Genomic DNA, 26,383 nt, shown 5'->3' on the forward strand with positions numbered 1-26,383 from the left:
CCCCGAGCCACCACCACCACCGCGATTCCTTAGCCTCTTTCTTTGTTTTCTGTTGGCCTTGATCCCTTTGATTTTCGTAGCATTGATCACCGCAACACCAGCGACGATCATGGTAGTGGCCGACCTATTGCCATCTCTAGTAAATTAAGCTAGGGGATGGAGATTATGAAGATAACGGTTCTATCCACATTTTCTAGTAGCTATTTCACAAAATCGGGCATATCAATGTATGGACCCGACATTATGAAGCACAACCATTAAGGCGAACATGAAATCGCGTTCACCGAGCCGTAAAAGAAAATTACATGGATGACACTGATTAAAATCACCTAGTACGATGAAGTCGACTGAAAATTCCAGACAATGGCACCAGTGCAATGTCATGGACACACTTTCAAAGCATACCTTGGAATGTATGGGACATATGTAATGCAAATTTTCCAGTCTTAACAATGATTATGACAACAACCAATATAATAATAACAGTAATCATCTAAGTTACAAAAATGTGTATAAGTCTCTACCTGTATGTGGATTCCTAATCAAAGTGACAAGAATTTTTTAGGGGCTGACCATTTATTTAGGTGGCCTACAACTTTTGAAAAGTGGTCCTTTCATTTGTTTTATTTTCCAAGTACTTATGGTGTCGTCAAACCCTTTACAGAAGATGCCCCAGAAAATATACTTTTTTTATACCAAAAGAAGAGTAGACAGACCACATCATCGTATTCCCCATCTGAGAAATTGTGCTTAAGCAACCATTAAAAAGATGGATTCGCCATCATCTGCCCCTTGTATCTTACGTTGGAAAAACCGTCCAAAAAATCTTAGATCTAGTATATTTTGATCAGTTCATTCATAAATCTTTTAATTTTATCAATAGAGTCCTAAAACTTTTTAAGTTTTGTCAATTGAGATCATCCGGCTAATTTTAAACGGAAATCAATGATATGGACACCAGTAGTGTCATGTAAGATGACCGGCGCTGACATAGATAGTTTTTTATAATTTAAAAAAATAAATAAAATTGTTGATATTTTTCTTTTCTTTATTTATAATTTATAATTTTTTATTTCTTTATATTTTTATTTTTCTTTCTTTCTTTTCCTTTTTTTTTCCTGACAAATTTGATCGACCCTCGCTAGTCACAGGCGAGGGCCAGCCGACCCTTACCAAGTTTTGAAGGAAAAAAAAGAAAAGAAAGAAAGAAAGAAAAAAATAAAAAAATTCAGAATTTTGAAAAACAATTATAAAATTTGTACACTTCATCGTCCGTTGTGCCATATAGGACGGTCGGCGTCCACGTTAATGATTTCCGACTAAAATTAGCAGAATAGACTCAATTAACAAAACATAAGAAGGTTAAACACTCAATTGGCAAAATTGAAAAATTTATGACTAAATTGGCCAAAATGCAATAAGTTTAGGACTTTTTAGACAATTTTCTCATCTTATGTTCTTCCACGGCGCTTGTGAAGATTGCATTGTCAATTTGAAGTAATTAGAATGAAGCTATCTAATCATACAAGGGATTCTTTGGACAAACAGTTCATGGGTCAAATTGGGCAGACAAACTCTCCTCTTTTCTTCCTTTTCCAAGCCAGATTTGCACAACCGGTTGACATTCATTTCGCTAAGAAACTTTGCGCGCCATCGACGGCTTCATTATGAGCGTCGAATGAGGTGTATCACAGCGATATTCCCTCAAAATGGCTTCCAAAAATGAAAAGACAAGGCTGAAAGAGATGGGGCATCAGAATAATGTTGCCTAGCGTGACCACTTGTGGGACAAGGTCAGCGTATCCAGGTACAGAGCAAAAACAGTATATGTGAAAGCAGCTCTAGATGTTAGGCATAAACAGGGCCGTTTCTTGAACTAAATGCCGGTAATCGACGGATACCAAGTTACCATGAGGAAGTTACCTTCGGAGAGGCTGTGCGAATTTCAAAAGATGCATGCTCAAGACGAGCGAGAAATAACATCATCCAAGTTTCATGTAAACCTCGGATCTACCACTGAAAGAAATTTTCTACATTTTGTTTTTGATGACAAACGCCCGAAGGTACATCTAAGGAGTGCCGTTGCCGGCAAGGATTGCAGTCACAAGCGCAGTCACAAATAGGAAAAGGGGAACTTTACGAATGGCAAACTAAAGCACCAGCACAGTGGACCAAAAGTATTTACCATTTATTCACGATATTAATGTACACGGAGACATTAAAAATGCTATAAGCTTGCAGCTATTATTGTGGAGGACTCTTGCTGTTTTAGGCTGTCAGCAACATGAGCAACCACTCCAGCACCAGCATTATGAAGCCATTCATATTTCACCTGCCCATTACCAAAATCATATCAAGAGTCCAGTCGTAGGAGAAAATCACTAGCAGTAAGAGTAGGTAACTAGAGAAGATTACATGCATGTTATTATGGGCCAGGAAGGGCCAGAATGCCGAGTGAAAACTGACATCGACTTTTTTCCATCCCAACTGTTGTAAGCCTTGTATCATTTCCTCTGCAATTATTTGAAAACTGTGACTCCACTGGTACACAGTGTTGAACGCAGATTCTAATGAACGCTGATGGAGAACATCGGTTTCAACTGAAGTAGATTGTTACCTTCCATGATTTCATGGTACTTGACCGTATTTTTTATGCTAGGTTCATTCTGTGCTGCCTCCTTGGCTCTTGCAGCTTCTCGAGGAAAATGTGGGCCGTCTGAGGATATGGGTGGACAATACTCAACATCTACTACATGTTTGTAGCCATCCAAAGAACGACGAGGAGGCTACAAGAATAGAGTAGTCGCATATTAACACAATGTTTTTCTGGTATAGATATTTTTCACTTATCATAATGCTCAGATAATATCATCTTGAAAACACAACTGTTCCACCCACTTAGAAAAGGAAAGCATTATGAGTACTCTAATTATACTTGTAGTGGTTTTGTACTCTTTTGAGGCAAAAGTTACTTCATCTCTATATCCACGTTATAAAGAGAGACACCACCCCAGCACCCTGACTCACTTTTTGGGGATTTTCTCCCTTAAAAGGATCAAACAAAAAGCAGTCAAGTCAAAAAAAGACTAGAAAGAAGTAATAAAAAATACTACAGCTCATAGTCAAGCCCCAGCTACTGAGGAAGTGACAGAGATATCCGGAGTCGGTGAATAACGTATATACAAGTCACAAGCACATCAAACTTAAAACTCGTCCAAATTTTTTCTCTATAATGGTTGGGTGCATTTAATGCTGCAATATATAGGATCATGTTGCTCACCTTTACAAGTTCTTTTTCCCTCCTTATAGAGGATGTGCGCCAGCCCACCATGTCTGCGTATGCTAAGAAATTCACTTGGAGGAGAAAGGAAGAACCAAGGAGCCAAAAATCAAATACAAAAACACCATAATCATTGAAAGCAGAGGATACGGTCGTACGAGACATTAGCGTAAAGAATTCGACATCTAAATGCACCAAGAGCAGATCTGCAAAGCCGTACACCATTACAAGTCAATCATCAGTAATACTGTAAGGATAAATTGATTGATCTATGCTAATTTTAAGCATTCTTCACTCACAGAAATTTTCCATCTTCACAATCAGACGCCATTCTCAATAGAAGAGGAGGTTTATTAGGTTTGCCATCTGTTAGGAATAATTGGGCTCCAGTTCGGCCAGCTACAAATGGAGCCATTGGTGCAGCAAGTTTTTCCAAGAAGCGGACTCCTAGGAGGAAAGGAAGCTGAAAAATTCAAAATTAAGGCATGAATTGGAGATCTAGCTTATCAAGACAACAAAAGGAGTTATATCATTTTCACCTGAGCATGTTCAACATCTAAATTAACAAGCGGCAAGAAGCTCTAAGGAAGTGAGAGACCCTGGAAGAGCGTAGACACATCCCATGGACACATGTAAGTTTTCATCCCACAAAGTTAAATCATCATGAAAGAAGTTCATACTTCTAGAACACTAATCCTTCGACATTAAGTAGCACATTCTTCTAATATATCCTACTTGATAGCCGTATAACAAGAAAGCACATATTAGGGAGGAAATATCTAGTAAAAAATGTAAATAAAATAAGGTGCATTTAATGAACATATCTCAACATATCTCACTAGTTTAATCTGGACATTCACGTAAGAACAGGTAGATTGTCAAGCCTAGATTGATGAACATTTGCAGGTTTAGACACTCAATCGTCACATCTTCCCCACCTGATAAAGATTATGAAGGGTGGGTGTGGGTAATATTGCATTCTGAACCATTTAATCTTAGCATACTCCTGGTCAGATTCGTTGCGACTTCTTCAAGATAAACCTAATAAATCAATGTAATGGTCTGGGAAAAGACTTCAACCGTTATGATGATTCGATTTGGTTTTGGTTTGAAAATTTTTCATTTAGACAAGTTTGGTCTGGTTTGCTGTGGAGTTAAAACACTCTAAATCAAACATAACCAATCTGAAAATACCCCTAAATCTTGTCATTTCTTATTCGTTATGGTTATGGAGAGATTATTCTTTCCAGTAGTTTCTTTCTTGATATCAAAGGATGCATAATCTGATGTTAAAGTTGAACTTCTTATGTCTGTGTGCTCAACATTTCGTGGTTTGATACCAACCCAGTCTGTTATCTGTTCAGTCTTGTCTTAAGCTCATTCGTATTTGGTTTAGGTTCAGGATAAGATTTTTCAGAACAAATTCTAAAGGAAGGAAATGCAAATGTGCAAGTCACAGAGTACTTACACGTGTACAGTGTAAAGGATTAATTTCAAACTGTAGTGGACACTCTGGAGGTGGCTGAATAGAAATGAGACTCAAGGAAGAGTGATGAGCAAAGAAACAAAGCAGAGGATCGTAAACACATAAAAATACTTCAGTGAGTAAGTGCGGCGTTGAACTTGCAAAATAATTTTTAAATGACTAGAAGAGATGAAACAATCATCGAAAAAGTCAAAGCGATCAATTTACGTAATAACCACCAAATTGATACGAGGTTAAAAGGTCTATCAAAAGAATACAGATTTTGGCTCACGTTGTAAATTTAGGTGTCCAAGTACAAAAGGGGCAAAATTCAAATGCCATATTTTTCCCACCATTTTGTTTTTGAAGATGAAAAAGAATAAGAATGACATATAAAGAAAAACGACTAAACAATCGACCATCAAACTTTAGAACTGACCTGTCTCCTCCCTCTCACCCCCAGATGAGGAGTCGCCAAAGTGATGAAATTGATTGGTTCCAATCCAGCAATCAAACCTTGCTTGGATGAGGATTTCTCCAAATTTGAAGATGTAGAACTATAATCCTCTGATTGGTCTGTAAGCGAAGCACTTGCAGAGTATAGCACAGCTACAGCATATCTTGCAAACAATCCACCAAGGGAATGAGCTAAAAAGGATATCTTCTTCAGACCGTCTGTCTTTTGAACTACTTGCGTGACCTACTTTAAATCAGATTGTTAGTACACAATGTGTTTGGGTTAACTCAGCGTAGACCCATAGGCTACACAAACTTTAAACAGAAGGTTCCACTTCTTGTGTTTAAACCCCTTATTGCTTTTTACCTAAACAACAGGCTAATAAACACATTGTAATGTAACATCTCCATATCACGGCAGATACATCAATTAGAAGCCATTGTAGCCAGAAAGGACAAAAAAGAACATGCTGGACCTCATCATATTGTAAGGCTAACTCATTACCACTACATTGTCTAAAACAGATGCTGCATCAGTACTAACCATAATTATGAAAGAAGAATTGCTTTTCACTGTCAGCCAATTGAACACCCCCCCCCCCCCCCCCCCCCCCCCCACCCCCCCCCCCCCCCCCCCACATTTAAAAAAAAAAGGAAATTTTTAAAAAAAACCCCCCCCCCCCCCCCCCCAAAACTCACCAACCCCCCCTTTTTTTAAAAATAAAAAAAAAATAACTAATTTTTTTTTTATACACCCCCCCCCCCCCCCCCCTATTTTTTTTTTTTTTTTTTTTTTTTATTAAAAAAAAAATTTATATAAAAAAAAAAAAAAAAAAAAAAAAAAAAAAAAAAAAAAAAAAAAAAAAAAAAAAAAAAAAAAAAAAAAAAAAAAAAAAAAAATTCAAGATGTTAAGATAAGTTTGCAACGAGGGGTAATTTGGTCTTTTTAATGCAGAATTTTATTTAGAGGTATGTGAATGGTATTGGCAAATGTAGAGGTATGTAATTGATCATTAGGTCAAAAGTGAGACATGTTTATGGTACTTTCCCAAGATAAAGTAAAATAACTGAAAGAATGATTTAGGAGCATTATTATCTTAACCTGGACCACAAAGCATAGAGGAATAGAGAGTATAAGCACTCTCGGGAAAAACTAGAGCACTCTCAAATTATGAGGATGTTAGATCTTCTCTGTCTCTCTCTCTCTCTCTCTCTCTCTCTAGTGTATGTGTGTGTGCATGTGGGCGGGTGATGCACATTTCAGTGTGGGACTGTTGCATGGGTATGTAACTAGCAGCCATAATGTCATCCATGTTGCATCTAGCGAGCGAAACATTAGGTATAGCAGGGAGAACTGAAGGTAAGCAAGCACAAAGAAAATGAATTAAAAAAACAACACTAATGGGAGAAGAATGAGAACTCACTTCATCGGCTAGTCGTCTTCCTGCTCCATCAATACCATCAAATGTTTTAGCGTAAGCGTTAGTCGAACTTGCTGCAATTAGGGAGCAGATGCAAATGTTTCAGAATGTGGGAGAAATCACAGTTCCAATGCCATGACAGAAAAATAAGCATAAATCCGAGAGATTAAATATTGGTACAAAGACCTACTCCTACCTAGAAGAATGAGCCACAAATTTAGGAAATTGATTGTGTGAAGTTTGAGTCAAGTAATCATTTAAGAGAGCTTTGATATACTCTAATGCTGAAATAATCTTACTGATAAAAAGAAAATGCTGAAGTAATCTCACTTAGAAGTGACAAGCCTCAACTCCATTTACTTGTTTCGACTTCCAAGGATCGATGTCAGAGCCCTTTTCAAGAATTCCAAACTCATCTCTTTAAATTAGTTAGAAAACGTAATTATCTATGTGAAGCTCATAGCAATCATGGTCCATTTCTTGATCTCGAAATACAAAAAGCACTAGAAATCAAGACATCACCTGATTTTACATCTTCAAAAAGCTTAACCAAACAAGTCTAATAACAGTAACACATCCCACCTGAGTACTACTCGCTTTGAGAATGCTAATCAATCACGACAGGCAACCCTACTTCTACAAATTGAGATACCCAAAGATGGCATTTCCATTTGGCAAAGAAATTAAAATAGTGGCACTGAACATACCATATATGAGGAAGTTTCTTCCCAAGCGCCTTTTAAGTTCTGCTTCTACATATAGCCAGTCACTTGGGCTGCAACACTTTAAGAATCAGTTATATTTGTTATTTTCTGGATACAAGCCTAGAACAATTAAAATCGTTGCCTCTATCACAAATCAAGACAATTCCAATGGCATTTATTGACTTCAACATATTCCTGAATCCGAACCACGCAAGTTAATTCTATACAGTCAATTTTCTCATTAAGAAATATAGAAGCAAAAGGCTGCTAATATAGCCTACTCATACTGGTTATCATTGCACAACTTTTAGGTAAAAATTCCAATCAAGACCAAGAGATCCACCTAATAGAAGGATCTATACCTCAAACCAACACTACAGGTTATATACAGATGGACAATGTAACCAACAGTACTCGCGGAAGAAAGAGTGGAGAAATATTATGAGGATTTTAGTAATGAGTGCCCTAGGGGCACTTAAGCAACCAATTAAGGAACATTTTCAATTCCCAATACACTAATCTCATGTTATGTATAATCAAAACTTCGGAAATTGATTTTTTCCTTGTAAAGTAAGTCTACAAGTGTTCCTGGGCACTCATTAACATGACCATTTTTATAACAGTGGAACTTTCCATTGTTTCTTACTCAGTATCGTTTACAATACAATTGTTTCATAGAAACCAGAAATCATCTATTTTTCCAATGTTACTTGACCAATGTTGCACGGAACAAAGTGACATCTATATGTCAGTTCCCCTGGCAACAGGGAGATTGGGACTCAGATACTGCATTGGGCTATAACCTACTTCAAGGGCAAAGCTTTCATCATATTTGGAGAATAGAAATGACTCTCCATTTTCATCAGTTGTCAGATGTTCAGGTTAAGCTTCTGCATGTTTATATTTATGTAAAATATTGACGCTTAGCAATGTCTGGTTTTTCTAAGAGGATTATGTTCGCTTTTCATAGAGAATTACACAGGTCTGTTAATATCATCATGTGATATTGTTGTCGTAATCTTATGCTTGTAATAGGATGTAGTTCCACTGCATTGCTCATTTATGGATGAAAATATTCACCTTTTTAGGAAACAGCATGCACAGAGACACAGTGGTGCCAATCACCGTATGTACATAACACCCCCCCCCCCCCTAAACAAAAAAAAAGGAGCTAAAGAGGTCAATGTTATGTCATTTATTGCACCTGCGAGCAGCTTACACTATTATATTATATTCTGCTTGGATTGTCTTACCAAGATGCCACACACGAGATTTCCTTTTTATTAATTTACTTTGGGGATTTTGTTTGGAGTCACCAGTGTATGAACAAGAGATGCTTTAAGATAGACTTTAACTGCATGTCCAGACTAATTGAAGCAAACGAACAGATGCTATTGCAAATACACCTGAATTGTCGATATGCCTGTCTCAGTTTAAAATTGTTTTAAAGATAGATAAGACCCAACTGATGCCAAGGATTCTCGCATGGATCTGGCACTAAATACAATGCAATGGACAAATTTTATCATAAACATCAATAGAAAATATAAGATAGACAAAGAAGCCCTTGAGAACACCTAGGATGAGAACTCTTTATCATGGTCATGTGTCTACCACCATACACTTTCTTTCCTAGGACAGGTACAGCAAAATAATTAGGGTAGTCTACTTCATTATAATCCCTTGAGCAGATAATAACAGATCCTACTGCTTAATAGCTGTTAAAGTAGGAATACCTTCCTTGGATGCCATGTACCAGAACAAGCAGATGGTCTGGTTCATTTTTTAGAGTCGTAGTTCCCTGAGGGGATGTTCCTCGAGTAGTAGTGCTCATAGCTTGAGCCCTAAAACCGTGGTAGTTTCTGTTGTTACTTATTCCTGTAAAAATGCAGCTAACAATTTCAGTCCTCAATCAAAATGCAGTTTCTTAACCAGATACTATATTGGGGAAAAATGCTCATTTAACATGCACTGGTCAAATGATAGAGCTCACACAGTCGCTCACTTGCAATTACGAGTTTTTCACTCATTCTATTGCTAGCATAGTAATCTATTACAGTTAAAATTGGCTAAAAAACATCGAAGGCTTGGCCCAAAAAAAAAAAAAAACAAAGAGTGAACATTCATGCATCTAGTGATATTACCATAGAACACGCAAATGACCCAACAAATTAGATACCTAAGATTACTGCCTCGATATCTTCTTGAAGTGGCACAGATTTTGGTTTTCCTTCTCTAGAAGGACATTATTACAATTAGTTTCAGAAGATTCAGCGCTAAGCTGGTTCAGAGTTGCTCTTTCTTCTGCCATGCAAAACTTTAAGATGTAGTCCAGTTCAGTTAAAGAATTTAATGAAATGATCTTCTTTACAGTTCATCCAATTTCCTAAATTAGTTACTTATCTGTGCGGATTAGTAAAAAGGCAACAAGTTACAAGTCATGAACCCCAGGAGACTAAAGTGGGTCGTTTTGATTAATTGAAATGCTTAAAGAGTATTTTTAACTCACTACATGTCCAGATGATCATAAAGGCTTCCATAAGCACCGTTTCCTTACATATCCAATTAAAACTGATCCACATAGGCCCCTTCAAAATATATCCTCAATAATTCTATCGCCAACGAGTTCAGCTTTGTTCCGTTTTCTCAGCATTTTTTTATTTACAAGCTCTTGCACTGCTACGAGTTTTTAAATTTCAACAGAATTGTTAAATATTTTAGAAGAAAGAGTTGTAAAGCTGGATTGATTGATACCAGTATACAGGTACAAAAGAGTTAGCATCACATCCTAAAATCTTATCAATTAGTCCACAAAGTAAGTTGATAGAGTTTTATCTGATAGGCATGCTTACAAGTGATACAATTCTCCACACCACAGTGTAGAAGGATGGCAGTTAAAAAGAGGTCTTTAGCTCATCAAATGTCTATAATAGTTTTCTTAAAGTTACACTTATACATGCATGCATCAATGGTCCAGCTACTTCAGTTTTTTTCATTTAGAGACAAAGCATCAATGGACCGTTGCAACTAATTATTATTACCAAGTGAGGGACTCTTGGTAGGCCTTGCTATGGGGCATTAAGCGTGGCCACACTATCGACTATGAGCACCAGATTAGTCGGTAGACTGGACCATTGATGATGCTTTGATATAATTGCTTAATTGGATGCTTCTGATCTCTATATGAAAACATCTTCTGTCTTAAATGTACATGATATAATAGTTCTTGGACAAGTGTGTTTTTTGTTTTTAAGTGTCATAAAATATGCATAGTTGAAGCTCAGCTATGCTTAGAAGAGATCCGTACTTGTGGCAAAACAACAGTCCAAAAGCAGTTGCCTGCCATAGCAACTAATTCACAGATCTATAGACAAGTGTTGGATATGATCATCACTTCTTGTCATCCATTTAGTCTGTACCTTCTGCAGACACACCATTATTTGGACAAAAGCAAATAACATCATCACCCCCCTCAGATTTGCTGCATTTAAGACATTATTTAGAAGCTAGCCACACATATATTCGCCAAAAACACCTAAACCGTATCATCCAACTTCATTCCCAACACTATTGGTGGCACTCGAGCTCTATGTTATCCTCATTTTCATCACTTCTCATCCTAACCACCCCAGATAATCAAATCATACACACCACCGAGCACCTCCGTCTTTGTTCGACAGCCTCCCTATCTAAGGACCAAAATCATCACGGGCAACATCTCAAGCACCTAATGAGCAAGACCCAGAATTGCTAAAGCAAAAAGAGCATAACCCCATATCGAAAAGAGGCTCGAAACAGGACTCACCGATCGAAGAAGAAGAGGAGGAGGAGGAGGAAGACGACGACGACGACGGCGGCGGCGGAGAAGAAGATGAAGGACACGGCGCAGTAGATGAACAAGGGTACGAGGTAGAACCGACAGATCCGTGCTTGCCGTTCCTGAAACCGCCACCGAGCCTCGGCGAGCAACCGCACTGCGCGTGAACGAAAGGAGCTGCAGCCATTCTTTATAGACAAGAAAAGCCCAAGAAAAGCTCCAGATGGGTCGAAGCAAACAAAGCACGGGAAAAGAGGGTCGGACAGAGAGAGACAGAGAGAGATGGGAATGGGCGGCGCAACTTTCGTGGGTGTTCAGCCAATCGCCATGAATCTTGCTTATCCTCTCGGATCAGAGGAGGACGGCGACGACGCGGACGGCCCACGCTTCTCGGTCTTCTCGCCGTGCAGTGCAGGCGGCATTGGGGGGTGGTGGTGGTGGTGGTGATGTGGGGGTTCCCAAGAAACTGCTGGTGCCACCCCCCACGCCCCGCTTGCGCTTGCGCGTACCCACCAAAGGTTTTTGGAATTGCTTGGCGAATTCGGGGTGCAGAATCGGGATTGCCGCCTGCACAAAGGCCAAAAGCTGAGCTGTTTTGCTTTTCCGATTGCTTGTGAGCTGCGAGGGAAGGAAGTTGATAGATTTTGGCTTCCGTGGTAAGGCGAGGACTGCGTGAGGACGCCCGTGCGAAGTAAGCGACAAAAAAAGAACGAGAAAGTAGCAGCAGCTCCCGAGAAAATATTAGGTGAGTTTAATACTCCACGTAAGCAATACAGCAAACCATTCATAGGTCGACACGTGGCGAGCCAGGCCCACCAGTCAGATTTCTGAAAAATCTCTGACTCCCCCATCTCCCTGCTCCATTAACGCCGTTACTGCCCTCCTTCTTTCACTCTTCGTCATGATGTCTCTCTCCCACCGAGAGTGAGCTGAACGTCTCGGAGAAGTTGATGGCGGGTTTCTCCGGCAACCTAGACAGGTTCGGCCCGGCGAGCCTACCGAAATCCGAGAGCTCCGACTGGGTCGTGGACGACATCTCTTATCCTACCAATATCCCCACAAGAAACCCAGGACAGCACGCTGACTCCGAACGGAAAAAACCAGTATGGAGGAGGAGAGCGAGTTGAGAAAAGTCGTGTTCTTTGGGGGCGTTTACTTAAAAATGGGTTTTGAATTCTTTTTTTCAATTCGACGGAACTGATCTTTTACACAAGTCATCTTCTTCGTTTTCTTGTTCTATGTTCATGCGCCTTTCCACCTGCAAAATTTTCATTCTCTCCACATTCACGTTAATTGCGTCTTGTGCAGTGGAGGGTTGCTTGTGAATGTTGGTGCTGATCAGTAGTTTTGATTAATGTGATATGATAATTTCTCTTGGGGTTTAATTATTCAACACCCCTCTCTGACAAACACACGTGCTTTGAATTTGCCTTCCGCCAGTTGCCTCCCGGAGCACCATCGGTGGCTCCGATCCCGACCACGCCACCGCCTCCGCCTATGCCGTCGCCTCCCGAAGCCCCATTGGCTCTTCCTTTCCTCCACGAAGGCGCCCCTCTAGCTGTCAACCACACCGCCGCCTCCGGCTCCGATCCCGACCACGGCGGAGGCGGCGGCGTGGTTGACGACTGAATGGTGCTTGAAAACTAGGAAGGAGAATGGGAAGTTTGCCGGTGAAAGTTGGAGAAGGAGAGAGAAAGGCGAGGTAATGTTGTAGAATGACTTGTTTTGGATGACTATTAATGTCTATTATCACTATTAGTTTTATTAATTCTAAGGGAACATGACACAAATAGTCCTTGAACATTCATCCAACATGTAAGTCATTGAATTTTCAATTTATTTGATTTAGCTGTTGATAAGATAAGATAGTTTCGAACTTGCCACTATATGATAATTAAGTTTTCAAGAGAATGTCTTATGTATAGATTAATGTCTTGAAATTTAGTTCGATATAGTCCATGGATACTTTATTGGATGACTAATAATCTCAATTTAGTCCATAAACTATTACATTGAACATTTACTTGAACATTCATCCAACATATAAGTCATTGAATTTTCAATTTATTCGATTTAGTTCTTGAATTTTAGTCAAATGTTCAATATTGTGACTATTGATAAATATTCAATTTAATCTCCAAACTACTACATTGAACATTTACTAATAATTCGGGAATCACATTGAATAAATGAAAAGTCTAGAGATAACATTTCACATTGAGCTAAAGTGCATGAATAATATTGCACAAATTAAAAGTTTAGGGATAATATTGCACTTTGAATCAAAGTTTAAGAACCATTTGTATTATTATCCAGGCTTAGTTCCTAGGTAGACCTTGGAATCGGCTGGTTTGGTTTTAGGCCAATTCCTAAGGGAATCCACTTTAACATAGTAGATTTTAAGTTATTGATCAGATAACCACTTATTCTGGAATCGATCACCCTAGCTATAATAATGTCAGGAATAATCTCTCCACTCTTCTTCAATATTCAATTCGATTGTTATACATTAATTGCGTCCATTATAGTCTCATTGGCTCTTCCAACGAATCAATAGAGCCCTTCAAATCAATTTGATTTGGTTGGGGAAGAACCTGTGACGTGGTAATTTTTTTTTTAAAGAAATTGTACATTCATTTGTTTTGATATACAATTACACTAGTTGACGTGATCCCATAGCTGATTTGGATTGTCACGTGAGATGCCAACAGAATCAAACTAACTTCAAGACTAAATTGATTCTAGTGAAAGAGCACAATGACCAAATTGAAAGTTCAAGAATTAAGTTGAACACTGAAAAAGACTATAAGGACTATTCTTGACATGTTACAACTTGCTACTACCTTTTGTAATCATTTGTCCTATTCGAATGAAGTTTTACTGTTAGTATTACATTAATGTAGTAATTCACATGTTTGTTTTAGGGGCGGTGGTAAGTAAGTGCATACATACACTAGTATGAATTTTAAAAAGTAAGATGTATATTTAGAAAATAAATTAAAATAACAACTTTATGAAAAACCTTTAAGGCCACATAACCGTATAAACACATTCAAAGTCAATTAATTTTGCTATTTTTCAGATTTACACAGATAGCAATTAAATGCTAGATTCGAAAAGAAAAAGGGGGAAATGATTCAAAATGACGAATTTTTTAGAGAATAAATAAAAAATTTGAAAGGAAAAGAATATGAAACACAGCATGGACCAAATGTATATATATGTACACATAATTATATATCGTGGCAATTATTTGTGGGACACCTTTTTATGGAAAATAGCTCCTTTTATGATTGTTGTGCCGGAATTAAGTTGATTTTCTTTTCTTTTTCTTTTTTTAACTTTGGGTCATTATTTTTAACATTTCAGATGTTTTCTAGTGTTTTTTTGATTTGGGTAGAGTTTGAATAGTAAGTTAAAGCATGAAGCAGACTAAAGTTAGACACAAGTATGGGTGTGAAAAGAGCTAGAAAAAAACAAATACCAGAGAGAGGGTGGAAATTTTATTTCTTTTAGGATGTAAATTTAATTAATTATCGATCGAGAGGAATTTATATTTGAGTTTTTAGAACGTGAGAGATTCATGTGACTATTTCGACAATAATACTCGGTGAAAGTTTAAAGTTAAAAAATGTATCTGTGAGATTTTGGTGGGACCACTGCTAATTGTTCTAAAATCTTAAACCATTTATAAATGCGTAATATATTATTTAAATATTGTAACACTTGTATGATTTTTTAGTCTAGTACTAAGTGTGTAAATATTTAATTTGAGAGGCAAATGTGACTTGGAAAGATTCGAACTCAGGATTCGTTGCAATACCCTATGAGCTTTTGATGGGACAACTATCAACTTTTTAAAAAAGTTTAAACTGTTAGATGAATGCGGGATTGGTTATTTAAATATTCTAACAATATCCATTGTACAATAACTTCACACTATGCATAACATTTCACCCCATTATGCATTACAAAAGCCCATCAATATCACAAAACACAATTACATATGGAAAACACTTTTAAAAAATTACAAAAAAAAAAAACCCTCATTTACATGATTGAGCAAGCATGGGGGTTATCATCACTAAACATAGAGCTAGCTTGATAATCAACCATAGCAGAAGGAGGTGAGTGATGGAAATAGCCATAGTCATCATTGCTAGTGTAGCCTTGCTTGTAATAGTAAGGGTATGAGGAGGGCATCTGGGGCAATTCATAGGAGTGGTGTGTGTAATTAGGCTGGTGGAAATAGTAATTGTCGCTGTGCTCATAGTGATTATTATTGTTACTATAGTAATTTTGTGGGTCAAGGGTGGTGATCTCAGGGTTGTATGGGAATGGCCAGAACTCTGCCTTCCTTCCTGTCTTCTTCACTGCCTTGAGAACCTTCTTTTGGGCAGCCCACCCCATGACTGTCACCTTCTGCATCCCCATGTCAATGTCTATCTCATCCACTCCTGAGTGAACATAGGAAAAGATATATTCTCACTTGTCAAATTGGAAAACCCTAACGATAAGAGGAAGTGAAATAGTCCATCTAATCTAATCTTAATAAAAAAATGAGTTACAGCAAATTGATGGTGGCTTTCGTCGACGAAGTTTAACCATGCGACATTTCGAAATGACTGTTTCCTTGACTAGCTTTTGGAACATCAAAGCACTAATTGAAAAGGTATTATAGTCTTTTTAGGTATACCTTTGATTCTTTCTTTTCAATTAGCTAACCTCAGTATATAAATAAGTTAAGAAAATGAAAATTACTCGAGTTGCTCTTTTTTAGATTGAAATCGAAAAGTCCAAACTTGAACAGTAAAGGTGTACATGTAACTTTTTTATGCAGAAGAATGTGATTTTATTAACAAATGAGTTGGCTGAAGACATAAGATTTTACATTGAAAAATCAAAGTTTAATGAAGTTTGTGAATTACCTTCTAATTTTTGAAGGGCTTTTCTTATCTTATCTTCGCATCCGGCACAGTCCATGTGCACGTGCATCTCGACGATCTGAAACATAGCAAGAAGTCATTAAGTCGTGATAATTAGAATCTAGCCTTATTAAGCTCACTTCATTTAATTATAAGCCTGCAGACCATATGGCATGATCAAAAGACCGTGTGGAATTGAAGAAAAGATAGAATTTGAGATAAATTAAACTCTTAGATATCAAAATAGAATGAAGTGTCCATGCATGTGTATAATTTGCAACCACACACAGATGAATAACTTAATAAATAAATAAATAATAACACAATGAATTGGTATTTGGTATGTATGTCTTTTTTTCTTTTTTTCCTAAAAAGACTGAAGATTTCCAGGTATTGAAAAAGATTAAAAAAATTTCGGCTCAATTCAAGATAGTACTGCCCATAATGCATACCAATCATCAAGCATCTTTCTCAAGAAGTAAAACAAAAGAAGGGCAACATTTTCCTGAAATCTCTCGATAATATATTGAAATCGATATCTCTATCCTCTTGATGTGATCGATGTAAGAAGCTCCTCTCAGTTCTCACCTCGCAGTGAGATCAAGAAACTGTGGGGTTGGGGTGTGGCGTATCTCCTTTCCAAGAACCAACGCAAGGTGAAATTACAACCCCAAATCGAAACCAGCAATGGAACCCATGCATGCTTGGAGGAAATCAGACGTAAATCCTTTACAGGTCATCTGTGGCATGCAGTAAAACTCCCTTTGCATCTTGAGAGAGAGAGAGAGAGAGAGAGAGAGAGAGAGAGAGAGAGAGAGAGAGAGAGAGAGAGGGTGTATGATGAAGATATAAACCTAAAGAAAAACCAACCCCGGAGCACATGCACGCATGGAGCAAATCACACGTAAAAACTTTTGCAGATCATCGAGGGCATGCACTAAATCTCCCTATGCATCTTTTGTGTATTTGTGTGTGTGTGCGTGCGTGCGTGCGTGTGTGTGAGAGAGAGAGAGAGAGAGACAGAGACAGAGACAGAGAGAGAGAGAGAAGAGAGAGAAAGTTCTAACCGGCATGTTGGAGGTATAGAGAGAGAACAGACGGAGACTTGCTAACTCTGAGAGAGAGAGATGATGATGATGATGATGATGCTATGATCAGCTGATGAAGCAAACAGCCAGAATCTGAAGGAGTATTTATAATGCGTTCTGAGATGGCAAAAGCAGGAGGAGAAGATGGGAGGAAGGGTGATAAGAGAGAATTTATCTTATTCTTCATGACGCCCCCACAAACAGCAAACCGCCCTTCTTCTCTCTCTTTTTTTATCTTTTGCTCAACTGGCTATAAAAAAGCTTTGGACCTATTTTTTATTCTTTTTTCTTTTGCCTTTTGGGACAAAGACTTGCTTCTAAAGTTCAACTCCAGAAAAGTACTAAAATCAAAGGTCAAAATATCCTCCCTCCAGATCCATATTGGCCAACGTGTTAGATAAAGACTTAGATTGTAAGTTGTTGTAAAATAAGGAGGAAACTAACGGATTTTACAATTTAAGTCTAATTCGAAAGGAATAAAGTATCAAAGAAATCAGCGATGAACAATAAGGACATAAAAAATTTATGTGGTTCGGTCCAAATATTAGTACCTACTTCATAGAAAGAGCGAGTCACAACGATATTTACTGTGAATCCAAAAGATTACAAAGTCTTATCGGGGCTTAAAATCTCTATTTGGATCAGATTCTCTCGCGAGCTTAGTCTCGAGACATAATTTAACATAATTACTAATTAGTCGTCCATCAAAAAGTCCTCCTAATTTCTTAATTACGCGCTTACCAGCTAGCCTTTCTATTAGGTGCGCACACGCTGTGGTTCTTTGTTAAAAGCATGTTTTTATTTCGGTTTGGTCAACTACTTTATGAAATATATTCAAAACACGCATTAGACCAAATCCTACATTCAGTAATGTTGCAATATGGTCATAAGCTAATCGTGTAAAATATGACTTCCGAGTTGCAAAACGACATTGTCGTGTTAATTAACATAGCAAAGACGGTATTGTGGTGCTCCGAAGCTTCATGGATGACTCCCTCCGCCCAAAAAAAAGTAAAAGTGGACATGTCAAGAAGTCGCAATCTAATAAGTAAAAGAACTCTGCCTATTCGCCACCATATTGTTTTTACAGCAAAATAAAAGAAGAAAAAAATAGGGAAAGAGAAAATGTCGTCCTTCGAAATAATTGATGTTCGGTCCCACAATGTTGTATCCTCATGTTCAATGACATGGCAATATTTAGAATGTGTTTGATTGAGTGAAATAGTTTTTTGTGAATTAGTTTTTTGGACTTTCACTTGTTTGGATTGCTGAAAATAATTAATTAACAGAAAATCATTTACGACCAAAGCAAATATGCATGCTTACAGTTAAGAAAATAAATTCCCTAATTTGAAGAGGGGAAAGCATATATTTTTTAAATAATTTCCATAGAAAGCATTTTCCCTTATATTAAAACTCAACTTCAACCTCAACCTCAGATCTCGAGTTCCACTTCGACCTCAAGCCATGCGATGAATCACCGAGGGGGAAGACCTCGACTTCAGATGTCGACCTCATCACTTCGACATCAGATCGGGACCTCGGCGGGTCACCATATCTCGACTTCAAACCGCGACTTCAACTTCGACCTCAGACTAGACTAGGTGACGAATCGACGAATCGCCATATCTCGAGTTGTAGGAAGACGATGAGCAGTGCAATCGAGGAAGATAGTGAACAGTGCAAATGAGGATGGCCAGGGTTGTAAAAAAAAGGAAAAAGAAAAATGAATATAAAAAATATTAATAAAAAAATATTAAAAATTATTTACGTCGGCACCTGTCATGCCACATAGTACACCTAGCGTCCATGTCAGCGATTTTAGGCCAAAATTGATAAAAGGAACTCAATTAGTAAAACGTGAAAAAGTTTATGACTCAATTGACACAATTAAAATATTTAGAATTGAATTGGAAAATATGTAATAGGTTTAGGATTTTTTTGGACAACTATCCCAATTAGTCGTTCATCAAAAAAGTCCTCCTAGTTTCTTAATTACGCGGTTATTAGCGAGCTTTTTTATTAGGTGCACACACTATGCTTCTTTGTTGAAAGAGTGACTTTATTCGGTTTGTTCAGCTACTTTATGATGTATATTCCGAACACGCATCAGACCAAATCTTGCAATAATTAATGTTGCAATATGGTCAATTGCTCATAAGCTAATCGTGTAAAATATGACTTCAGAGTTGAAAGAAAAAGGACAATGTCGTGTTAGTTAACATAGCAAAGATGGTATTATGGTGCTCCGAAGCTTCGTGGATGACTCCCTCCACCCAAAAAACATTGGACATGTGATAGATTTCAGCTATAATAATAGCCAATCAAGAAGTCAAAATTTAATTAGTAAAAGAACTCTGCCTATTCACCACAATATAATTTTTAAAGAAAATTAAAAGAAGAAGAAAAAAGGGGAAAGAGAAAATGTCGTCCTTCGAAATTGTTGATGTTCGATCCCACAATGTTCGATCCTAATGTTCGATCACATGGCAATATTTAGAGTGCATTTGATTGAGCGAACCGATTTTTTGCGAAATTAGTTTTCCGAACTTTTACTTGTTTGGTTTGCTGGAAATAATTAGTTAATAGAAAATCATTTAACAGTCAAAGTAAATATGCACGCTTATAGTTAAGAAAGTCAATTCCCAAATTTGAAAAGGGGAAAGTAATTTCCTTTATCATAAATTTTTCTTCGAAACAAACGTACCATTAATTACGGAATCAATGGCATCGATCAATCAATCACTTAAGTGTTTGGTTAATCCTAATTAGAATATCTGATATAATAAAATTATGACTAAATGCTAAAGAAAATCACCTAAAAAAATCATCCTAAAGTTAAGGAGACAAGTAAGTGAAGACAAACTAAAATATATCTCTTGACCTAACGGGATAACTCATTTAAAATATAAATAAAATCACCTGAGATTCCATAAAAATGTCCTAAAAATAACCGTATGACAAAATAAAATGAATCAAAATCTTGGACATAATATTTTCCTGCCAGCTCTAATCAATTTCAGCTTGTATTCCTCCTGCCGCCAATAGCCACGGCCATCACCACCACTAGGGGTGTGCAAAGCGGACCACTCAAACCGAGAACCGCCTGAATTGGACCGATAGTTCCGATTTTTAGGAGTGTCAGTCTGGTTTCCGATTCCTAAAGTGGAACCAATGTCCGGGCGGTCCGGTTCCCAGTTCCAAGGGACAACCAGACTGGACCGATCGAAAACATATACTTTTTTTTAAAAAAAATTAATAAAATGTAAACTAAACCCTAAGTGAACTTCATTTACATAAAATTATTAACAAAAATTAGTATAATGTGAACTAAACCCAAAGTAACCAATTTTATTGGACCTGACTGGATCGGACCGCTGAGAAACCGGTCCTTCCACCTTGGAACCGGACCGGACCGGACCGGAAACCAATCACTCCTAACCACCACCATCCCACCAATCAACGCTCATTGGCGGAGTCATGACCGGCCCCATTGTCCTCCTCCGCTGCCCTTCCACCAATTGCCATCGCCGCCACGGCGGCCTCTCCTGCGTTGCCTGCCATAGTGATTCCAGCTCCATTGTCCACCTCCGCTTTTCCACCAATTGCCACTGCCGCCACGGCGACCTCTCCCGCATCGCTTTCCGTACTGATTCCAGCAGAGGGTATACCAATTGGAATCAAATTTCTTTGGGTTCCAGATCACTGCAGCGAGCCCGACAAGTTATTGGCAGCAGACATTATTTGGTCGCTCCATGAGCATGTTTAAGAGTCCCTCGCAGATCAGTCTCCATGGTACGTCAAGATGCCTCGAGACAACGAAAAGCCATCAACAGGACGATTGCTTCCATTACCATCAATACCAGACAGGGCTTCACTCTCATGGGATGTTGTCGGCTCTGATACCAATTGATGCAGCAGAAACCGGTGATAAACACGATTCGAACAATTCACAAGTACGCTCTCAGGCACAAGTTCTAGGAAATAGCTCTCTTAATTCATTCTGAAAAACATTGATCAAAAAGCCTTCTGTAATTCCAAATGAACCCTAAGCAAAATATCTAATCTAACAAAGTTGTTGCGAAATGCTAAACAAAATAACCTAAACTAATGCAAACTTTTTAAAACTAGAATCTTAAAGATAAGGAAACAAGTAAATGATTACAAACTAAAATCTATCTCTTGACCTAATTACCCTAGAAAAATATCCTAAAAATTAAACACGTGACAAAATAAAATAAACCAAAAAGGAGTTTTTTTCCTCAATTATTTTTTGGAAGTTGCTAAACTCAGGAAAAAGAAAACCTAAATTTGAAAGTAAGATAGTTTAAACAAAAACAAATAAGTGTTTAACAAAGTCGTAATTACGATAATTCTAGAAAAAGTGTTTATACGGAGCTTTTTGGTAATGTCAAGAACCATAAAATTGCTCAAACTTTTTGAGCATCAATTCAGTCAAATTCTACATATCATCTCTCTTTTGAAGAACATACGCAAGAAATTGACTTATTTATACTTAAATGACTATATATGCATCAATTGATTAAAAACTTGAGCACTTAATTTGTATTTTGGTCGTTTGTTTCTCTCATTATAACTCCAATTCTTTATTTTATAAGTTATTTTACCTAATCACCCAAGAATTATTATTAGATCCATCATCTATAATAGAGCTCCGGGGCAATATCACATCTCGTCCACCCTTTATCAATTTACTATTACTTTTTGAAGAATAAAGCATTCAAAAATAGTGACAAAGGTCCAAATAAAAATGCTGATTATAGTGCAAGAAAGGTCACACACCAGGAAGTCAATTAAAAAATTTATGTCATGTTACTCATGGCATTATTATTACCTGAAAATATTAAAAAGAAAAGGCATAAATTTAAAGTGGGTTATAAAAAAATATAAGAAGAATTTCCGAAGAGGTCCAATGTCACATGGGCTGTATTATTATGACTTCACACACACTGACCCACCAGGGAGCATATCAAGACTTGAGATATGCTTACGTTGATGACTTAAATTGTTTAGTCGCTGAATTAATGGGAAACAACACCTTATTAAGGAATGAGCATAGTGGCCCCAAAAGAATTTTGGAGTATGACCATACTCTGCAATCATAGTTCAAATTTAACATCTAAAGGATTAAGCAGCAACGCCCGTCGCGAGTATCGGCGCTGGGGTCGGTTCGTTTCAGGATAAGAACCATCATATCTCATATAACATGGATGTATGCAACTTGGGATACCAAAATATATAGGGGATGATGTATCTAATCCGTGCAATGTCAATTTTCGGAGTTTGTCGTTCCCCACCGACATGCCGAATGGCCGATCCTACGGAACAAGATTATGTACAAACCACAGAAGTGTTCCAGCGGATAGATGGTTTACATTACTCTATGCTTCAGATATGGCATTCGTCGATCCGGCTCTTGTGCAGTTGAAACGCCGGATTCACCCAAGCTCCGCAGTTGCACTGCATCCCCGCCCAGTTGAAGGAACCCAAGCGAGCGTTGCAGCCCTTGCACAGAAGCTTCTCTTCCACGTAACCGTCTTCCACTGGCCAAAATCACAAGACTCGAGTTGAGCAAAGTCGACGAGTACTGCGTGAGAACTCGTAATCATGTGCATCGGGCATGTGCTGCCCTTGGATTAAGGGTACTTTTGATCCAGCGGCGAAGACATCCCCAGTGCACACGATTCCGAGTTGACCTACATTTCCTAAAGCCTCGAGAAAAGAAAAGAAAGAAGGATTAGTAATGCTCGTGAGTTGTCGAGTTCACCTGCTTGCATCCACTTCATGGGCTCTACGAATATGGATGAGCATTCAGCTGGATCCTTTTCCCAGTTGTTCGGCTCACCTGTTCTCTTCCTCCACTTAAAGCACTCTTCTCCCTTCCCACGCTTGTGTGAAAGTATGTTCTCTTGCGAAGCAACGATTCTCCGGCATTTTTTGCAGCGGTAAATTACTTGAGGATTTGGGACGGAGCCAGTGTCAGCTGAATTGACTGCTTCCATTGGCACTTTTGCAGTCACCAGATTGCTTCTGCAGTTCTGGAAGATTTCCAAGAATTCACAAAATATCAAGGATGTCACTAATGCTTGGTAGTTGTGAGAACAATAAGAATATGCAAATGTGTCAGAAAAAAATTCTCTGACGCTTAACTACGCTCCACTAAAAATAGGCACCAAAATGAACCGAGCATGTATTGCCGGAAGTAATCTCAGGAAAAAGAAAATGCAGAACACTAGCATGCAAATAAGCCATGGAAGGACCCTTAACTAGCATATTGGTTCAACTTACAGTGCAAACCATAAGTAGCTACAAAGTGAAGAAAAGCATGACCTTATACAATGAAATCATCATGGGTTGTACCAAAACAGAACCATCTTGCATAGTAATCAAAAGCAACAAAGATGCTGAAAGAGAAATGACAAGATAATAGTCAGCAGAAACATAACATGCACAGCGTACCTTTACATTGAATATAGGTAATATATAAGAAGGCGCAATGGCAAAACCAAAGCTTGTACAGTAATGAGAATCTCCTAAACTGCTCTGGGTTGACTTCAGAAAATTTTCAAATTTTTAATCATCTTTAAGGTCCATCCCTCCTGCTCATACAGAGACGAACTAATAGTTCATCCAACTTTGCAAATACAGAAGAGCACCAATTCTTCAACATTCAAGTCATATTGGCAGGTCTACTTATCCACTCTTCTTCCACATCATGTAGAACCGAAAGAAGTTCATCTAGTAAAAGCATTCTGGTCCAATGCAAAACCTCTTTTCTAACGGAAACTGATGACATTGAAAGAGAATAGCTGCTTATTATTCAAATCCACGGAGAGAATCATATGGAGAGGAAAGAATAAAATGTTCCTTAGATGATAAAGTACACAGACAAAGAGCTGAATATTACTAACGGGACCACCATTATAAAGAAATCAGTGTGAACCTTGCCTTTTCCTCCACCTTTGCTGTCTACCATATCCTCCCTTGTTACAACGCTAATTTCCTCCACTATTATTCTCTCATCCATGGCCATTTATCTGAGTATCTACATGGAATCTGAGCAGATAGCTTGTGGTCTCGTACATTGAACTAAGAGGCCAAAGTAAAACATATATAGCACCGGAATTGAGAGATCAGCTATTTAAATTTTGGTCACCAAAATTCATCAATTATATGGGATGGCGCACTCAATCTTGGTTCTAAATAGTTAGGAAAAGTTCATGCTTTAGCCACAAATTTGTGTGCAGAGACTGCCTTCTGTCGCATAAGTATCATTTTTATCCCATTACAGCACTGACAGATAAAATCCAAGTAAAATAGTGAACCACTCTGACTGTATCATACCTCTCCAAACCAAGAAACATCATGGACCTTCTCACATTGCAATTCCTCATGTAGACCACTCTAACAGGGTAGTTAGAAATGGACGGGCGTACTCATTACATAGCACAAGCGAAACTCACGCCCAAAAGAACCGAAGCAATCTAGAGAATTTACATAAACGTCACATATTTCCTACGCTGCCATTAATCTGATCAACTACCCTACAATTAGTATTAGTCCAATCCTCCAAAATAAACTCAACAACTAAGCAACATCGCGAGTAAGCCATGTTGAACTACAAACTAAATTACAATATCGGCTGTGCATTGAGGGGCATCTCAGAGAACAACGCAAGCTCATTGGCTATTAGGAAGTTCACCCAACAAAGGCATGCAAAAGCTCACTTCCTGTATAGCCTTCCTATGACAACATTAAAAAGAACACATCTTCCGCTGCTTCAGTTTTTTCCAACCAAACTCACCACAAAAGAAAAATCCCACAAGCATACCACTTGGCTGGCCAGGCTGCTATACCATAGCAGATGATGGGTCATCAGCATGTTTGATTTCTTTTGCAATACTGAAGTTCCGCAATTCAGATTCTGACACTTGGACTCCTGCACGCTATCAAAGTAGCGGCCAACTTGCCCATGACCTCCGTCAGACTTATACTACTATCGTCCCCATCGACAACTAAAACCATGATGAAATTGAAGTACCTATTCCGAACACGGACTGAAACTAAACCAGAACCAAGAAAGAAGAAAAGAAATGGAGAAGAATTGAAACGGGTTTCATCGAATAACACCATCAAACACGATTCCAGCAGAAGACGAACAATGATCAGAGCTAGAGCACACACCCTCACAAACGCAAGTCCACGCAACCCACCTGTGCAAACTGCAAAGAGAGCTCAACAGAATCTTGGCAAAGCACTCTAGTTAGCGTCCCGCACGAGGGGTTTTCTTGAGGATTCTCGACTGGGCCTCAACTCTGCTCAAGATGCGAGCTTGGACCCAGATAGCTTCTCCCCTTCTGCTGAACATCCAGGCCCACAATCACTTGCTCGGTCAGAGAACCCATGATCAACTCGAGCAGCAGCATCGGACAAGCTGCACGACAAGTCGATTGTATCCTCTTCCGAACGTTTGTTTTTGGAGTTGTATTCAAGGAATTGTCCGCAGTAGTTTCCAGTGACGAATTTCTTCGTAAGAGGCTATCAACTATCCTCGAGAGAGAATCAGAGTGCGTTTGTTTTGCAAAAAACTTTCAAAACAAATGTTTTGAAAAATATTTCTAAGCAATGATCGTTTGTATCTATCTCAAAAATGATGAACGAAATTTTTTTTCATCGTTTACAAAAATATTTAGATATAAATTATTGTCGATGATGAAAATATTTCTTATTGACTAATTATTTTAGTCAATAAAAGCAATTATTTTTTGAAATTTTTTTTTCTAAATAACTCATTTTACGCGAACAAACGGACCTTTAACTTATCTATCGGGGTAACTTTGTTTAAGGTCATTGAAGTGAACATATCGACTTTCACCACATCTCCATGATATCACGTTATCCGATAAATCTTTCTTATGTTAAACTCTATTTTACGTAACTATTTTTTATCCCGCGATAACCTAAAACTATTTCCTAAAATAACTTGAATCACATTGTTTTTCCTCGTCTACAATAATTTTCATATTTTCGCACATAGGTGTGACTTTCTCTCTCATGCCGACACCCATATGTGTGGAGAAAAGTATAATAAAAGTCTTAAACCAATTGCATTGGTGCCAATTTGGTCGGATATTGCTGATATGAATGTCAGCCTGCCTACGTGACATAGCCGACGCTGATGTAGATATTTGTATAATATTTTAATA

General features: G+C 38.1%; 4 protein-coding genes across 8 annotated transcripts in view; all 4 read right to left on the reverse strand.

Moving 5' to 3' along the window:
- The window catches only part of LOC115684747 (14-3-3-like protein D), a 52,899-nt gene that overhangs the window by 5,486 nt on the left and 21,030 nt on the right, over window positions 1-26,383 (reverse strand). Inside the window, exon 1 of one of the 2 annotated variants that reach the window (XM_030609609.2) lies at window positions 21,142-21,151. The exons of the other annotated variant lie outside the window; for it this stretch is intronic. The gene's annotated coding sequence lies outside the window, so the exon portion shown is untranslated. Of the gene's footprint in view, window positions 1-21,141; window positions 21,152-26,383 lie in introns of those variants that run through there. 2 annotated transcript variants of the gene reach the window in all.
- LOC115684745 (putative lipase C4A8.10) lies at window positions 2,168-11,584 on the reverse strand. 2 transcript variants are annotated; one of them, XM_030609606.2, is made up of 11 exons: window positions 11,132-11,580; window positions 9,063-9,204; window positions 7,330-7,397; window positions 6,626-6,696; window positions 5,185-5,445; window positions 3,580-3,743; window positions 3,431-3,486; window positions 3,281-3,333; window positions 2,618-2,786; window positions 2,416-2,513; window positions 2,168-2,332 (listed from the first exon to the last, which is right to left on the reverse strand). In XM_030609606.2, the coding sequence occupies exons 1-11, from the start codon at window positions 11,328-11,330 to the stop codon at window positions 2,228-2,230; spliced, it is 1,386 nt and encodes a 461-aa protein (XP_030465466.2). In that variant the 5' UTR covers window positions 11,331-11,580; the 3' UTR covers window positions 2,168-2,227. The 2 variants fall into 2 exon arrangements, with proteins under 2 accessions (XP_030465466.2, XP_056171524.1); XM_056315549.1 differs by lacking the exon at window positions 5,185-5,445 and having other exon boundaries at window positions 11,132-11,584.
- LOC115684780 (heavy metal-associated isoprenylated plant protein 28-like) lies at window positions 15,038-17,215 on the reverse strand. Its single transcript, XM_030609652.2, has 3 exons — window positions 17,136-17,215; window positions 16,072-16,147; window positions 15,038-15,600 (listed from the first exon to the last, which is right to left on the reverse strand). Exons 1-3 carry the CDS (start codon window positions 17,139-17,141, stop codon window positions 15,194-15,196), a joined length of 489 nt encoding a protein of 162 aa, XP_030465512.1. The 5' UTR covers window positions 17,142-17,215; the 3' UTR covers window positions 15,038-15,193.
- On the reverse strand, window positions 22,373-25,510 carry LOC115684741 (probable inactive dual specificity protein phosphatase-like At4g18593). Of its 3 annotated transcripts, XM_056315582.1 has the most exons (4): window positions 25,362-25,437; window positions 23,637-23,776; window positions 22,945-23,215; window positions 22,373-22,720 (listed from the first exon to the last, which is right to left on the reverse strand). In XM_056315582.1, exons 3-4 carry the CDS (start codon window positions 23,177-23,179, stop codon window positions 22,566-22,568), a joined length of 390 nt encoding a protein of 129 aa, XP_056171557.1. In that variant the 5' UTR covers window positions 23,180-23,215; window positions 23,637-23,776; window positions 25,362-25,437; the 3' UTR covers window positions 22,373-22,565. The 3 variants fall into 3 exon arrangements, with proteins under 3 accessions (XP_056171557.1, XP_056171555.1, XP_056171554.1); XM_056315580.1 differs by lacking the exon at window positions 23,637-23,776 and having other exon boundaries at window positions 25,362-25,510; XM_056315579.1 differs by lacking the exon at window positions 23,637-23,776 and having other exon boundaries at window positions 22,945-23,204; window positions 25,358-25,490.

Source organism: Syzygium oleosum, unplaced genomic scaffold (genome assembly GCF_021117445.2).
Source record: "Syzygium oleosum isolate NSW1041296 unplaced genomic scaffold, Sole_v2.1 Sole_v2.01, whole genome shotgun sequence".
Taxonomy (NCBI): Eukaryota; Viridiplantae; Streptophyta; class Magnoliopsida; order Myrtales; family Myrtaceae; genus Syzygium; species Syzygium oleosum.